The sequence below is a fragment of the Myotis yumanensis genome, unplaced genomic scaffold (genome assembly GCF_028538775.1).
Source record: "Myotis yumanensis isolate MYYU_CA2020_CCGP unplaced genomic scaffold, mMyoYum1.0.hap1 SCAF_4, whole genome shotgun sequence".
NCBI lineage: Eukaryota > Metazoa > Chordata > Mammalia > Chiroptera > Vespertilionidae > Myotis > Myotis yumanensis.
Genome location: NW_027223755.1, coordinates 104383427 through 104399205, shown reverse-complemented (window position 1 = coordinate 104399205; position 15779 = coordinate 104383427). Strand labels below are relative to the sequence as shown.

General features: G+C 57.8%; 1 protein-coding gene across 2 annotated transcripts in view; it reads left to right on the top strand.

Annotated features, from left to right (window-relative positions):
• Positions 1-12759, top strand: part of GTF3C1 (general transcription factor IIIC subunit 1) — a 91893-nt gene extending 79134 nt beyond the window's left edge. For both annotated transcript variants that reach the window (XM_070413421.1, XM_070413422.1), the window contains 9 exons: positions 267-360; positions 1213-1385; positions 2585-2872; positions 3430-3689; positions 5292-5572; positions 6740-7286; positions 7945-7990; positions 8851-9043; positions 11682-12759. In XM_070413421.1, coding sequence (XP_070269522.1) covers positions 267-360; positions 1213-1385; positions 2585-2872; positions 3430-3689; positions 5292-5572; positions 6740-7286; positions 7945-7990; positions 8851-9043; positions 11682-11891 — 2092 coding nt within the window. In that variant the 3' untranslated portion in view covers positions 11892-12759. The remainder of the gene's footprint in view (positions 1-266; positions 361-1212; positions 1386-2584; positions 2873-3429; positions 3690-5291; positions 5573-6739; positions 7287-7944; positions 7991-8850; positions 9044-11681) is intronic.
• Positions 12760-15779: the final 3020 nt, after the last annotated feature.

Genomic DNA, 15779 nt, shown 5'->3' with positions numbered 1-15779 from the left:
CAATTAACCACATTTGTAATTGTCATGAAAACCTATTTCCAGGTTATGTCACCCCTCTTGCCCCCTAGGCTGACACATTTTTCCTGCAAAAATTGACCAGTTAGTAAGGCTTAAAGCCCATCATGCGTTTTGTTTTGGTTAAAAATAGTTTGGGTATTCAGGTCCCTTCTGTGAGATCGGAAATGTTTTTTCAATAAGAACTCTGTCTACTGAGCTTGCCCGGTGCTCTGTGGCCTCACGTTCCTGTGCTGCCCCTTCTCTCTCAGCATGGATGACATCCACTACCTGGTGCTCCAGAACCTGATCCAGAGCACGCTGGCCCTCTCCGACAGCCAGATGAAGTCCTGCCAGTCATTCCAGGTGCGTAGCGAGACGGGCAGCAGGCTCGGGACCAGGGTCCCTGCAGAGGCCGGTGCCATGCGAGGTTTTGCTCATTGTCGTCTCCGCTGTGTGGTGCAGGGCCCTGAGTTCTCCTGAGACTCTGGCCCTCACTGCTTTCATCTTTAAAATGTGGGCAGAGGACCCGGTGACCTCTAAAACCCCGTGCTTTGATGAGAGGTGGACTTGGGAGGGGGTGCGGCTGGGGTGGGCAAGGTCCCGCTCGCAGGGGTCCTCGTCCAGCATAGAGAGGGTGGACATTCTACCTGCAGGGAGAGTCCCTAAGGTTTGAGGTACAGACACACGTGTGACCTAGGCATCCAAGGGTTACTTTGCTGTGGAGGATAATCAGGTTGGAGGAGGTAGCACATGTGGAAGCAGGGACAGCAGTTGGCTGGAGGCTGCAATGAGAAACTATGGCAGCGTGAACTCGGTGGTGGCAATGTAGGCAGCACGAACCAGATACACTTGGGAACATATTTTAGGAGCAGAGCCCCCAGACATAGGACGTGTTGGGCGAGGAGTAAGAGAAAGAGCGGATCCCTGGTGATTCTGCGTTGATTCCTGGTGTCTTTGCATCTTAAGAAACAGGTGTGGGTGCAGAGCCTCCCTTTTCTCCAGTCGCCTGTCCTTCTCTGGTCTCAGGTGTGACATGATGGTGGGGGTAGAAGTTGACAGGCTCCCCCTCACACCCCCAGGTGTCAGCTCTGGCCTCCCCGCCCCTAGTCCCCATGCCAGTTGCTTCCCCTACAGACCATCGTCTCAGGGTCCTAAGCACCTGCCCGTCCTGCTGTGCCCCTGCCCGCCGCTCACCCCCGACTCGCTGTGTTGCAGACGTTCCGCCTGTACCAGGAGTATAAGGACCAGATCCTATGCAAGGCCTTCGTGGAGTGCCAGAAGAGGAGCTTGGTCAACCGGCGCCGCGTCAACCACACGCTGGGCCCAAAGAAAAACCGGGCCTTGCCCTTCGTGCCAATGTCCTACCAGCTGTCCCAGAGCTACTACAAGTGAGCACCGCGCAGGAGCCCTCGGTCTGGCCTGGGGAAGGGCAGGGCCCATGTCAGATGCCGAGCTTGTGTGGGCGTACGGTTCACACTAGTGGTGTTTTGTGTTGGGGCATTTACCTCTTGCCGGTGGTCTCCCTTTGTCCTGTCAAATTGGATAAGACGAGTTTCTGATGTACTGCTTGGTCCGGTTAAAAGTGCACCCTCCTGTTGGGCATAACCTCCGTCCCTGGTCCTCTCACTAAGGGCGCACAGCTGCCCGTCTCACAGGCTCACGGGCTGTGAAGCTGTCAGGTGTTGCTCGGACAGCCGGCCGCAGCACAGCAGCGACCTGAGCACTGGGGTGCACTGTTGAGGGTCTCCGCCCTGGGGCCCCTCCTGCCAGGAGCACCCCTCAGCTCACTCGTGGCCACAGTCCTGGCTGGTCTGGCATTCTGCACCCCCAGCCTCCTTAACCACACAGGAAGTCCGTTCTAACAGTCCTGGGAGTTCTCCGTGGCAGCTCTTCCCGGGCTGGCTTCCCCACTCCATGCTGGCCTCCTGACCAGTCCTCAGACCTGCAGTGGCTGCATTCGGAATCAGAACAACAAGCTGGGGATTAACTTGTTCCTTCTCTAAATGCCATCCTGAGTGGCTCTCGGTCCCCTTTCCTTTCTGGAGAGTGGCCTGGGCAGCAGAAGACGAGTCCAACAAGTCCATTTGACCTTGAGCCCATTCTCATCTGTGAGCTGAGAAGCAGTGGTCACAGATCAGGAGGCCTGCGGACCCCTCCCTCTGGCCTAGAACTGCTGTCTCTGCCGTGACAGTGTCTTGGAAGGTTGACTTTGGGCAGAGGCAAGGGCTTGACTCTCCACAGTCGTCGCCCTTGGAGACAGGAGATTGAGCACACGCGTGTCCCCTCCTCTCTGTATGGTTCAGGGCTTGCCTTGTGTAAAGATTATTACAAAAAGTACATCACCGCCCCAATTTGGCACCTTGTATAGTGAGTGCCTGGGAGGCACAGAGTTAGATGAAAAGACGTGGCCTGCCTTGAAGGTGCTCAGGTGAGTGGGGAGGAGGGACGCCGAGGGCTGAAGTGCGGTGCTGTCGTTTGAGGGGAAGGGAAGCGGCATGTGTTTGGACCACAGTGGTCTGCAGTGCGCACAGCTTCCAGGTGAGGGCTCCCACCCCGTACTCAGCAAGGCCCTCCCTTCTGTCTGTAGGATCTTTACGTGGCGATTTCCGAGCACCATCTGCACCGAATCGTTCCAGTTCTTCAACAAAATCCGGGCTGCCGGCAAGTTGGACCAGCCTGATAATTTTTCCTTCAAAGACCAGGATAGTAACGACGCCCCAGATGACCTGGTGGCATTTTCTTTGGACGGCCCTGGGGGACACTGTGTGGCCGCCCTGAGCCTCTTCTCTTTGGGCCTCATTTCCGTGGATGTCAGGATCCCCGAGCAGATCGTGGTGGTGGACAGCTCAATGGTGGAGAACGAGGTCATTAAGAGGTAAGGGCTGCGCCTTGGCCGTCTTTTCCTCATCCCTGTGGCGTCTGCACTTTTATTTGCTCGGTCACATGGTCTGCATTCATGCCACAAGCACGTGCTGGCTTTTCCCGTGTTGTGTCAGCACTGGGCATTGGCCGGCAGAGCGTAAGTGATGCCTTCGGACTGGTAATTCCAGTTCCACATCAATGCAGGCCCTTCTGCTGGGGCCTCTGGCGTCAGGGGAGCCAGGGGCGTGACGGCTGTGCCAAAGCGGGGAAGGACATGGTATAGTGGCAAGAAGGGTTGACAGAGAAGAAGGGAGAGGCACAAGTTCCTTGATGGTGTAATAGCTGAACTGGGATTTAATGGGAAGTAGGCATTTTTGTGGACAGAGACGAGAAAGGTTTTTCAGGCAAAAGGAACAGCCTTGCAAAGGGCCAGGGGTGTCCACAGGGACCACGGCTGTAGCTCAGGCCTGGTCACAGGCACTGTCTGCTGGGATTGTGTGCCCCGGGAGGGAAGCAGGACAGCGGGTGGGCAGGGCCTGAGCTCGGTCATCGGGGCACTTTCTTCTCCAGCCTGGGGAAGGACGGCACCTTGGAAGAGGATGAGGACGAAGAGGAAGACTTGGACGAAGATCCGGGGGGCAAGCGCCGGAGCATTGAGGTGAAGGCCCCCCAGGCCTCCCACACCAACTACCTGCTGATGAAGGGCTACTGTGCCCCCGGCATCGTCAGCACCCGAAACCTCAACCCCAACGACAGCATCGTGGTGAACTCCTGCCACGTGAGGTTCCGGCTCCGCTGCAGCCCCAAGCCCACCCATCTCAGGTCCACTGGTAAGCGCTGCCCCACGCCCACCCAGCTCAGGGGGCCTGGTGAGCACTGTCCCACGCCCACCCAGCTCAGGGGGCCTAGTAAGCGCTGCCCCACGCCCACCCAGCTCAGGGGGCCTGGTGAGTGCTGCCCCACACCCACCCAGCTCAGGGGGCCTGGTGAGTGCTGCCCCACGCCCACCCAGCTCAGGGGGCCTGGTGAGTGCTGCCCCACGCCCACCCAGCTCAGGGGGCCTGGTGAGTGCTGCCCCACGCCCACCCAGCTCAGGGGGCCTGGTGAGCATTGCCCCACACCCACCCAGCTCAGGGGGCCTGGTGAGAGCTGCCCCACGCCCACCCAGCTCAGGTCCCCTGGTGAGCGTTGCCCCACGCCCACCCAGCTCAGGTCCCCTGGTGAGTGCTGCCCCACACCCACCCAGCTCAGGGGGCCTGGTGAGTGCTGCCCCACACCCACCCAGCTCAGGGGGCCTGGTGAGCACTGGCCCGGCCTGGCCCCAGGCCCTGACGCCCACTTCCCAGCTCTGTAGGCCAAGCTGGTCAGGGCTACGCAGAAGGAAAGCACCTCCCAGCCTGTTGGCTAACTCGAGAAGCACGTTTCCCAGATGCCTTCCTGCTGCCAGTCAGTGGAGCCCCAGCTGCGCTGCCTTCTCTCACCATCGCCCACGCACCTGCTCCCAGCCCTGCCCCCACGCCCCAGGCCTGGCCTGTTAGGCGGGGCAGCTTTTTCTCTTTTTCTGTCTTTAGTTCTTCTTCTGGTTCCCTTTATAACCAGATGATGCATTTGTATGAAACTTCTAAGTATTTTGAGTTCTTGCTGTGAAAAATGAGTATTCCCCTTACATTTCATTATCTCTCACCTCCTTTACTCCTCATTTTTAGACTTCTTCTTAGTTCCATTGATTACCTTTGAAACCTCAAATAACTGACTTGGACCTCTGTTTCCTGTACCCTCAACTTTAGGCAGTCTCTCCCCTTGGCATAAAGCTCGATGTTAGGGCCCTCCCTCCCCTGCATGTCTCGTCCTCCTTCCCACCCCTTTCCTGCCTCTGTCTGACCTTCTTTATTTTTACAAATTGAGGTGGATGGTGTTACCTTTGTTTTCATAACCACAGTCAGTATCCTGTGCTTTGTCTGGAGCTGGACCCGGGCAGGGTAGAGCTGACCTAAGACTGTGGTCTTAGCAGAGGCACCTTCGCAGGAAGCAGCAGGAAGCAGCAGGAAGCAGCCCGGCTAGTTTACACAAAGCAGGGACTTAGGAAGGTCCGAATATCTCACAGGCTGTGAGGGGCTGTGAGCACAGTGTCGGGAAGGGTGGGGCCCAGGGTCAGCGAGTTGAGGACCTCCCTCCAGAACGCTGGGGTCACAGTTTTTGGACCCCACCCACCTCTGAGCCTTGAGCAGGAGAATTATACTGGCCCCGCAGGAATCCAGCCCTGGTGGCTGCAGTCAAGGACCCAGGGGCATGTCACAGGGACCTGACTGCCAGGGCCCACCGTGGCCACCGTGGAGGTTTGAGAGCGGCGAGTTGCGGTGGAGCTGCCCTGCTGCGGCACCACTGATGCGCTGGCCTGGGGCAGGCTGACCCTCATCCTCCTTTCTCTGCAGCCCCTGCTCTGGAAGAGCTGACAGTGGGAACCTCCTGCCTCCCTGGCACGTTCACCAGGCTGATCCACCGCCGAGAGGACACCTGCAGCTTGGAAGAGTTTGTGCACCAGGTGGCGCTGTCTGGCTATAAGCCTGCCGACGTGTCTGCCGCCTTGGAGGTCCAGAGGGCCATTGCGGCCACCGGATGCTTTGGGGTGGACAAGGCGGAGCTGAGGAGACGCTTCTCCGCCTTTGAGAGGGCAGATGGTGAGCGCACCAAGACCTTCACAGACTACGTGCAGGTGAGCTTGCTCGCAGGCAGCCTGGGGCAGCCGAAGCACAAGTTGCGGCTCACAGTCCAGGGGCACACTGCAGGTGCGCTGCGTGTGGGGTGTAGCGTGTAATGTTTTAAAAAATTGAATTCGTTGTCACCATTTAAAACTAGGACATTTGCCTATAACCCAGCTTCTCCTGAATGTTAAGAGGTCTGTGCACACCGGGCCCTGCTCCCTCAGCCCACCTGGCTGGAGCCCTTTTCTCACCACTTTACCTGCCGGGACCCATTAGCTTCAGTGACCCTTAAACCCAAGACTGTCGCAACAGAAGGTCCTTTTCAATGGAGTGCCGTGGGGGCTGCTGCCCTCCTCGCACTGTCCGTAGTGGGAGGCAGTGGTGATGTCTCAGAGACGCCTGCCTCGCAGTGTCCTGGGAGATGGGGAGGAGGAAGGCCCTAGCATGTTATCAAACAAGTTTTTTCGCGTGTGAGTGCAGAAGGGAGAGGTGGTGACAACTGCTGTCCGTGGGGTTCGCTTATTCATGGGCATCTTGGTGCACCTGGAGCCGGGCGGGTGGGGAGGGCGGGATGGCTCAGGGGGCTCCCTGAGCTCCTGGTGCCTGGCCCAGAGGCCCAAGGGCGAGTGCCCACTGCTAACCTTCCCCAGACCCACTAGGCCTGATAGAGGCTGGTTCCAGGCAAATCCGTGAGGCCCAAATTGTGGGTTTTTAATAGAAAATGTAAAAGAAAGATGATGGTGACACCCTGTGCCACTCCAAGGGTCAGCTCCTGGGTAAGGACAAGGACTTGGGAGGAGGGCACAGGAGACGACGAGGGGGCTGTTGTTCGTGTGGAACAAGAGTGGGTTTTGCAGAACTTGGTGACGCTCGGAGTGTTGACTTCTGTGGGAGGACGCTGGCCGGCAGGAGACCTGTAATGTCACATCAGGTTCGAGGGTGCAGTTCACGCATCTGGCCTGTTCTACAAACAGGCACACAGCCTGGAGAGGGAAGGGACTGCCCCAGGGCCACACGGCCGCTTGGTGGCTGCCCGGGGCTGGAAGCCCCGCCTCCTCCTCCTGTTTCTGCCTGATGGCCCTGGGCACTTGGTCAGGACACTGGACATCAGGCAGGGGACACAGACCCTGATGATCTGGGGTCCCGCCCAGACCCAGCGTGTCCCCTGCTTTTCCTAGGACCTCTTGGAACGACATCAGGTGCTGGAAGTCGGCGGCAACTCCGTTCGCCTGGTGACCATGGCCTCTGCCCAGCCCTGGCTCCTGCACTCGGTGCGGCTGAGAGGGAAAGACGAGGACACAGAAACTCAAAGAGAAGACCCCCAGGCCAAACCCCCGGAGGGGCCTTCCGGAGAGGACGACCCTGAGAGGCAGGCACCACCTTCTCAGGGCTCCCAGGGCAGCAAGAGGCGTGCCAGCTGGGCCAGCACCGACCCGGTCATTCCGAGCGGGGAGACCGACCCCGAGAGTGCCCAGGAGCCCCCAGCCAAGAGACCCACGCTCCAGGACGTGCGCTTGGGCCCGAGCCCCAGGGCAGAGGAGGGGGCAGAAACGCCGGCACCTGCTCTTCCTGTAGCTCCTGAAGACACAGGTGCAGGGGACCCCCTCCCAGGAGCATCAGAAGCCAGACAGGAGGACCAGGAGGGAGTCGGGGTACCCGGCTCCACAGGCCAAGAGCAGCTGAGCTGTCAGGCCCAACTTCCAGAGGGTTCGGAAGACGCGAGAGGTACAGAACCTTGTTCCTCTCCCCGGCCCCCCACCGTCCATTCTCTGTCCCTGGGCCTGCCCGTCTTCTGAGACCGGGAACCTTTACTTCAGCTTCCATCGGCTCACCTGGAGGGAGAGGACTTAGTGCTTCCACTCGAGGGCAGGGGGCTCTGCAGCTCCTGAGCAGGCCTGGGCGTCCTGGCAGAGGCTGGTGGCCCTGGAGCAGGCTCTCCACGTCCCGGTGGAAGGGGCAGTGGCAGAAATAGGAGGTGCCCCCTTCCTTCAGGCCTGGCCCTGGCTGACCCTGCCATTTCCCTGTCCGCATTGCAGCAGGGGCCTCCTAGGTGGCTTCTCGGGATGTTTTGTTTGGGGGCTGTTTCTCCGAGGGCTTTACACACCAGCTCTGTGGTCAGGGCTCTTGGTGGAGGACGAGGCGTGATCGCCTCCGCTGGGCTCTGGGAACAAACCCACACAGGTACCCGCGGTCCATCCCAGTTTGGTTCTGGGTGTGCTGGCTGCGGCCTCCGTGGCCGCCACTGGAGGATGGGGCTCCGTGCGGAACGGGATTGTCCCTCCCTTCACAGCGTCACCCCACAGCCCGGGAGTACTTGTCGAGTGAATGGGGTGGGAGAGACAGGCTCCACCCTCTAAAGTCTCCCGTCCTTTCCCTCTGCCAGGTCCGGCAGAGAGTGGTGCGGCCGGCAGTGTCTCCCGGGCAGCACGGTGAGTGGCCCAGAGTCAGGAGGCCGGGGGCGGCAGAGACTGGGCAGCGTGTCCTTCGGGTCCCCGACAGGAGGCCACAGTAACGATAACGTGAAGGCCTGTCACAGTATTGGCTAGTTTGCCCAGCACAAGGGTTCTCGGCCGGGGACACGGAAATGTGTGGGAGCGTTTGGTGGCCGGGCTCCCTGGGGGACGAGTCAGGTGCTCCCTGCATGCAGCGACGGGGCCAGCCTGCTGGGCACGTGTAGTGTCCGGTTTGTCTCGCAGTGAGGGGCGCCCCCACCTGTGTGCATGGCCTCAGCTTGATGGGATGCGTGTGCTCCTGGCTCCCGAGAGCTCAGGCTCTGTGCACCCAGGGCCCAGCCACAGCCGGGTGTCCAGCTGGTCCAGAGCCTGTCCCACACCTGGGCCCGAGTGGCAGACCAGTCACTGGGTTAGGGTCAGCAGAACCTTTGCTCTAAGGAACGTGTGTCTGGAAGCCCCTCCACAACACGGTAGAGCTGCAGTGAGACCTCTGTGAGCCTGGCCTGGGTGGAGGCAGCCGCTGGCCTGGGCCCAGCTAGAGAGGGAAACCCGGAAGTCAGCCCTTCTCCCTCCCTGCCGGTGGTTGCGGCTGAGTCTGAGCAGGTCCCACACTGTTTCTTTTCTCGGCCGGTGCTCATGGGCCCTGGGATTGGAACCCCTCTGCCCAGATGGGGGGAGGGGGCCGGAAGAGCAGAAGGTAGACCATCCTCAGCCTGTGACCTGGGCCAGACCCTGGACCTCTCTGAGCCTCAGTGTTCCATCTGAACTGGGGGCCCCGTGTGAGCGGGCCGTCTCCCCTTCCCGCCAAGCCTGATGCCCACCTGCCCACCCTGCAGGGACTGTGAGAGCATCTGCTTCATCAGCCGCCCGTGGCGCATCGTGGACGGCCACCTGAACACGCCGGTGTGCAAGGGCATGATGGAGGCCGTGCTGTACCACATCATGAGCAGGCCCGGCATCCCGGAGAGCTGCCTGCTGCAGCACTACCAGGGCGTCCTGCAGCCCATCGCCGTGCTCGAGCTGCTCCAGGTGCGCCCCTCCCGGGGGTCTCAGAGGGATGGGGGGGTGGGTGCGGCAGCCACATAAAGCACCACCCACATGGGGCAACAGATGCAGAGATTGGCCCACCATCCTCCTGGCAGAGCGCCAGGCTTCTCAGAAGAGCCTCTGCTCTGGGTGTCCCCGTTACGTGCCTCACCTCTGCTCAGCCCTGCACTGAGAGGTCGCCCTCCGAGGCAGCTCTGCCGGGCAGCAAGTCCCACGCCTGTGTCCTGCCCTCTGACACCCTGGCACCAGCTCTGCTCAGCACTCTTCCCCCAGCCACCTGGGTCCCTGCCCCGGCTGGCACTCCCAGCGGCCTCCACTGGCCCAGGCTGCTGCTCAGCTTAAACATGGAGTCCCGGCTCTTATTTCTTTTTTTTTTTTTTTTATTAAATTTTTATTGTTCAGATTACATTTGTTCCTCTCCCCCCCCCCCCCATAACTCCCCTCCTTCCAGTTCCCGCCCCACCCTCCGCCCTCACTCCCCACCCACTGTCCTCATCCATAGGTGCACGATTTTTGTCCAGTCTCTTCCCAAATCTCCCATTCCCCTTTCCCCCCCAAGAATAGTCAGTCCATTCCCTTTCTATGTCCCTGATTCATTATAATCACCAGTTCATTCTGTACATCAGATTATTTATTCACTTGATTCTTAGATTCACTTGTTGATAGATGCATGTTTGTTGTTCACAATTTGTATCTTTACCTTTTTCTTCTTCCTCTTCTTAAAGGATACCTTTCAGTATTTCGTGTAATACTGGTTTAGTGGTGATGAACTCCTTTAGCTTTTCCTTGTCTGTGAAGCTCTTTATCTGACCTTCAATTCTGAATAATAGCTTTGCTGGATAAAGTAATCTTGGTTGTAGGTTCTTGGTATTCAGCACTTTGAATATTTCTTGCCATTCCCTTCTGGCCTGCAAAGTTTCTGTTGAGAAATCAGCTGACAGTCGTATGGGTATTCCCTTGTAGGTAATTGAGTCTCTTTCTCTTGCTGCTTTTAAGATTCTCTCTTTGTCTTTTGCTCTTGGCATTTTAATGATGATGTGTCTTGGTGTGGTCCTCTTTGGATTCCTTTTGTTTGGGGTTCTCTGCGCTTCTTGGACCTGTAAGTCCATTTCTTTCACCAGGTGGGGGAAGTTTTCTGCCATTATTTCTTGAAATAGGTTTTCAATATCTTGCTGTCTCTCATCTTCTGGCACCCCAATAATTCTGATATTAGTCCGCTTGAAACTGTCCCAGAGGCTCCTTACACTATCTTCACACTTTCGGATTCTTTTTTCATTTTGCTTTTCCAGTTGGGTGTTTTTTGTCAAATCTTTGGTTTGATTCTTGTGCTCCTCTGGTCTGCTATTGGGTATAATATTCTTTATTTCAGTCCGTGTATGCTTACTTTCTAATTTCTTTATCGTAGCATCGAGGGTCTCATTAGTTTTTGTGAGGCTCTGCTCAAGTTTATAGCAAGCCCTCAAAATTGCGATTCTTAGCTCCATATCCTCCATTTCTGTCATGTTTTTTTGTCTCCGCATCTTTTATGCTTTCTTGGTGCACCCCCTTGTGGTCTTTGTGCACAGTCTTGTTCTAGCCAAGCCTTAATTGTTGTAGTTAACACTAGAGGGATTTGACCACCAGGCCGACTGGCTGTAGGAATCAGCTGTGTGGAAAACTTCAGTCCTCTAGGGAGGCGCTAATCCAGCCTTTACCTGAGGCGATCGGCAAATGGCTCTGCGCAGGGCTTGGGCGGGGTGGGCTCAACAGGGCGGGGGGAGGGAGCAGCTATGGCTGCTCTCAGTCCGTCCCCAGGGACTCTGCCTCTCTGTCCCCGCAACCGCTGCAAACCTCGGAGGGACCGTAGCCAGACAGTCCCGCTTCTCCCGTTTGAGTCTGGGTCCCTAGAGACTCGCCCGGATCTGTAGCCCAGAGTCTGAGACTCCCTCCTGATTGAAAACGACAACCGCGCCCTCAGCCACCAGCCCGCTTTGCGCGCGCACCGCCGCACCACCGTACCTTTAAATTTTCCACACTGCGCCTCCTCTGAGCCTCGTAATGCTGTTGTTTTTCCTTCTAGTTGAAGAGTCTCTCCTCAGCCAGCCTTCCTGTGGTTCTGGTTGATGTCCGTTCGTCTTTTAGTTGTATTTTTGAAGTGGTTGTTTACGGCGGCATAGCCGGTGTTTACCTATGCCACCATCTTCGATTCTGAGAGCCCCGGCTCTTATTTCTGACCCTTTCTCTAGCGAGGGCCACAAGCTCACAGGCCCACAGGCAGCCTGGTGGACAAGTGGCAAGCCCTCGTGGGTGGCAGGGAGAGCTGGAGACATGCCTCAGCCTCCTGGGGGCAGCTGTGTCCCCGCGGGCCCAATCCCCACCCTGTGCCCACGGCCATGTGTGCCCAGGGGCTCCAGCTCCTCACAAGTGGAAACGAATTTCCTGAGCCTTGAAGCATGTGTCGGCCAAACAAAACCCCATCTGGAAGCAGCTTGACCCAGGGGAATGCTGGTCACACCGTTCTCTCTCTGGCCTCCTGATACGTCCCTACTTGTCACTCAAGGCCAGTGCAGGTGTCCCCTGTCTGGGAAGGAGCAGACGTGTCCATAAATGCGCCTCTCATCCTGTGTGTCTGGTTCTCCAGGGCCTGGAATTCCTTGGCTGCATTAAGAAGCGCTTGCTAAAGCCCACGCCCGTCTCGCTCTTCTCCAAACCCGTGGTGGAAGAGGCCGAGCCACCCTCCAGCCTGAGCGAGAGTTGCATGGTGTTCTATGAGCCCACGCTGGACTGTACCCTCCGGCTGGGCCGCGTGTTCCCCCATGAGGTCAACTGGAACAAGTGGATCCACCTGTGAGGCACCTGTGGCCACCAGGCCCCTCCCATCCAGGCGCTGCCTCCAAGGGTGGGGGGCGAGCTCCCCTAGGGAGGGGCCTTTTGCCTTCCCCGAGCCGGCCTGGAACTCAGGAAGAGGCCACCCGCCTGCTCTCTGCCCGACTGGCCCGGGAACCCTGGAGTTGTAGGGAGTGGCTGCATGGAGACTTCGGCCCCTGCCCTTGCTCTCCCTCTTGTTGCCGGGCCTTGGCCGTCACTGCAGACACGTTTCCGCTGCCAGCGAGCTGCCTGCTGTTCCCTCTGAAGCCTCCTGGGTGGTGTGAGTCTGAGAGGCCCCAGCAAACTTCTCCACAGGCTTCCGAGGTGTCTGCCATTGAGGAACTGCGCTACTTGTCTGGGCCCCGAGCCTCCTGTATGGATCTGAGTTGTCAGCTGCTGGCCTGTGGGGGTCCTGAGCTCTGGGCTTGGGTTTGCCCTGTCCGTGCACACCTTGTGTCCCGGATCCCAGCACACGGCAAACTCCCTGGCTCCCAGGAGCCCAAGTGCCCCTGAGCGCCCGGGCCTTGTGGGGACACGTCACAGAATAGAGCTGTGTGCCCTGCCGCCCCGGGCCCCGCAGAGACTTACTCCTGTCCAGGCAGGACGTCTGACCCCTGGGGCTGGGACTGGCCTCCCGGAGAGGAGCCTGCAGGCCCCTTTTTAGCCTGGCAAGCCCCCTGGCAGGCCTCCAGCTGGGTGGGCACGCCCTCCTGCTGGCAAGAAACCCAGAGTTTCTGTAGGTTTGGGGTTTGTTTCATTTTTCAACGTCTTTCTTCATTTAAAAAAAGAAAGAAAGAAAAATCGTTTGGCATGTGTTTATTTATTGTTCAATTACAGTGAAGTAAAATACATTTAGTTTTGTGTGTTTCCTGAAGAGTCTGTTCCTGGGGGAGTCCTTGTCTTCAGCTGCTTCACAGCTGGGAGTGGGTGTTCCCAGTGAAATCGGAGGAGAGGGAGCTGTGGCTGAGCTCGGCCACCTGCACCGCCCGCCTCCCCAGCTGGCCCGGCTGTTCCTTAGCGGCAGCCGTGCAGGTGTGCGGCAGGCCCACCCGGGCCATGCGGCCGAGCTCGCAGGCCTGGGACATGGGTTTGGTCCATGGAAGCTCTTTTTGTTTTTGTTGCCAGCATTTTAAAAAATTGGTTTCATATTTTTTTAGGTCAGAAGTTGGGACATGCCCCCCACACCCCAGTCAGCACAGCCCCACCTGGGTCTGGCCTCACAGCCACTGAAGGGTCTGTTCCTTACACAACCAGCCGCCCTGCGCACGTCTGACCTGCGGCGCTGGCCTGGCTGGGCGTGAGGCCTGTGCTGCTGTCCTCCCTCCACTGGGACCTGGTCACTCTGGGCCTGACTCCAAGGCCAGGGACAGGAACATGGGGTCTGGAGTCCTGAGGGTGAACCCAGCAAGGCCAAAGCCTGGCCAAGTCTTAGCATTATTTTTTTCTTCCTTTTTCATTTTTATTCAAGTGTGAAAGGGCAGTGTTTGGGGTGATTTTTTTCAGATCAAGTAGGACTATGGATGTGGTCTGCTTTATAAACATCCAATACTTGCCAATGCTGGTGATTTGGGAATGCGTCATGTGCTAGAAGGAAGGTGGGTTGGGCATCTTGACGTTCGCATCCCAGAACGTTCCTTACTCAATGCCTCCCTCCCAGGAGGACAGAGGGGCTGAAGAACACCCAGTGCCAGCACACGACAGGGCTCGGCGGTTCATTGCCTTGCCCGTGCCCCAGGTCGGGGGCACTTCGGACACGTGGTAGGGAGATTGGACATGGGGGTGAGGATGCACCTCAAGTGGAGCGATGGGGCTTTCCTTTGGCGACCTCTGTGCATTCCACAGCCAGCCCCCTCCCTCCATCCCTCCCTCCGTCCACCCCAGCTGCTGCCAGCCTCCCGAGCCCTCTTCCTTTCGGGCCGCCCACGCCCCTGGGCTGAGTGATCTCTGTCCTCTCCCGCTGACCACCCTTCCTTCCCTTAGGCCTTTGACCCACTCTACCAGGGGTTTTCCAAATGTGCGTGTGCCTGTGTATGTATCCCTATATGTTTGTATCTGTGCGTGGGGGTGTGTGCACCCGTGTGATCTCCCCCCACCCCCCCCCACCTTAGTGATCTCACCACCTGCACTGCCCAGGGCCCAGTGCAGGCCCACCCATCCAAGGAGAAGTCAGCCCTTGTTGAATTCAAGAAAAGAACCTGCCAGTTCACCTTGGTCCTCATCACCATGTCCCCATCGCAGAGGATTGCTGTGGCAATTGTCTAGGGCCACCTCTGTATGCCACCTGACAGCGCCGGCAGATGCAAGTGGAGTCCCCTGGACAGCAGAGCAGCAGCCCAGCATCTGTTCTTGCTGCTTCACCTTAGTCCAGGCTGTAGGCTGAGCTCATTAAAAGCTGACAGGGGTGGTGTGATTTTCCCACAAAAAATCTTGACAAAGTGATAACATTTTCTTACTTGAAATGTGCCAGACACTGTATCTGGCACTTGTCTCAACAGGCAGGCATACAAAAAGGTATGTCTAATCAGTGTACCCATTTCACGTCTGAGGAAACTGAGGCCCCAGGAGGCCCAATAATTCCTGCAAACTTGGAAGCTGGGAAGTGGATCTGCTGGCTCTCCAGCTCAGACTTCCTGCCTCAAATGCCGCCTCCTGACACCACTTTCCAGGGGCAGGGTTCGCCCCGGGGTAGGGAGCCAGCATTATGCGGGGAGACCCTTAGGTAGCAGAATGCAAGGGGTTTTCCTCTGGGGCCATCAGTTTTTGAAAGAAAACATTTGTTGCCAGTAGGGATGGGGAAGACTCACAGCTGCCCCAGGGGACGAGCAGTGGGGGAGGGGCTCGCTCCATCACAGACTCCCAAGGAGACCTGTTTTCATCTTTCTGTGGCATCCTAGGTCTGGGGCCTCCCAGCCCTCTGCCTTTCGGTCACTACCCTGCTATTGATTCACTCATTCAATATTGTTTAGTACCCGCTACGTGCCACACTATGCTAGACTCTGAAACAGCAGTGAATGAAGTAAAACCCCTGCACTAGTGGGACAGAGTAAAGACGACAAATGAGTCAAAGTGTCATAAGTGTGGGACAAACTGAAACCAGGGAAGTGGGTGCTGCAGTTTTGAGTAAGGGACCCAGTGCAGGTCCCACTGAGGTGACATGTGAGCAAAGTCTGGACTCCTCTGTTTCCTCTCCCATGTCCCTCTCTGCTGAGAACTTAGACTTCTGACTCCTGGTGTGATGAATGGGCTCCTGGGACGGAAATGCATGTGCTCACTCTTTCACCTTCCCCGGGAAGGCCTCTTCCTGACTCCCATGGTGCATCTGGGGCAAGTGTCGTTGGGATGGGCCGTGAAGGGCTGAGCACGGGGTGCCAGCAGCCAGACAGGGAACCGCGTCCCGGATGGGAGTAGGGAAGCGGCTTTCCCTCCAGCAGGAGGTGGTGGGAAGGAGCCCAGCACGCGGAGTGAGGCTCACAGCCTTGGGTGACTCTGGGCAGGTCACTGCCCTCTGGGCCTCCTTAGTGAAGGGTAACATGAAGGGCCAGGTCTGATTCACCCCCCACCCTGCCCCCACCCTCCCTCTCCCACAGCAGGCGTCCGGGACAGCAGCCCTGGCTGAGAGCTCCCAGTGACCCATGGGGAAGGGCGGGAAGCTGGAGTTTGGGGTTCTTCTAATCCTGGCAGAGGGCCGCGTCAGGCTCAGAGCATTCTGAGAACCGTCTGGGAAGAGCTTGGGGGTGGCCTGGGACCTTCCCTACTCATGTACCTCAAGGTCCAGAGCAGTGGTTCTCAACCTCTGGCCCTTTAAATATAGTTCCTCATGTTGTGACCCAACCATAAAATTATTTTCATTGCTACTTCATAACTGTAATGT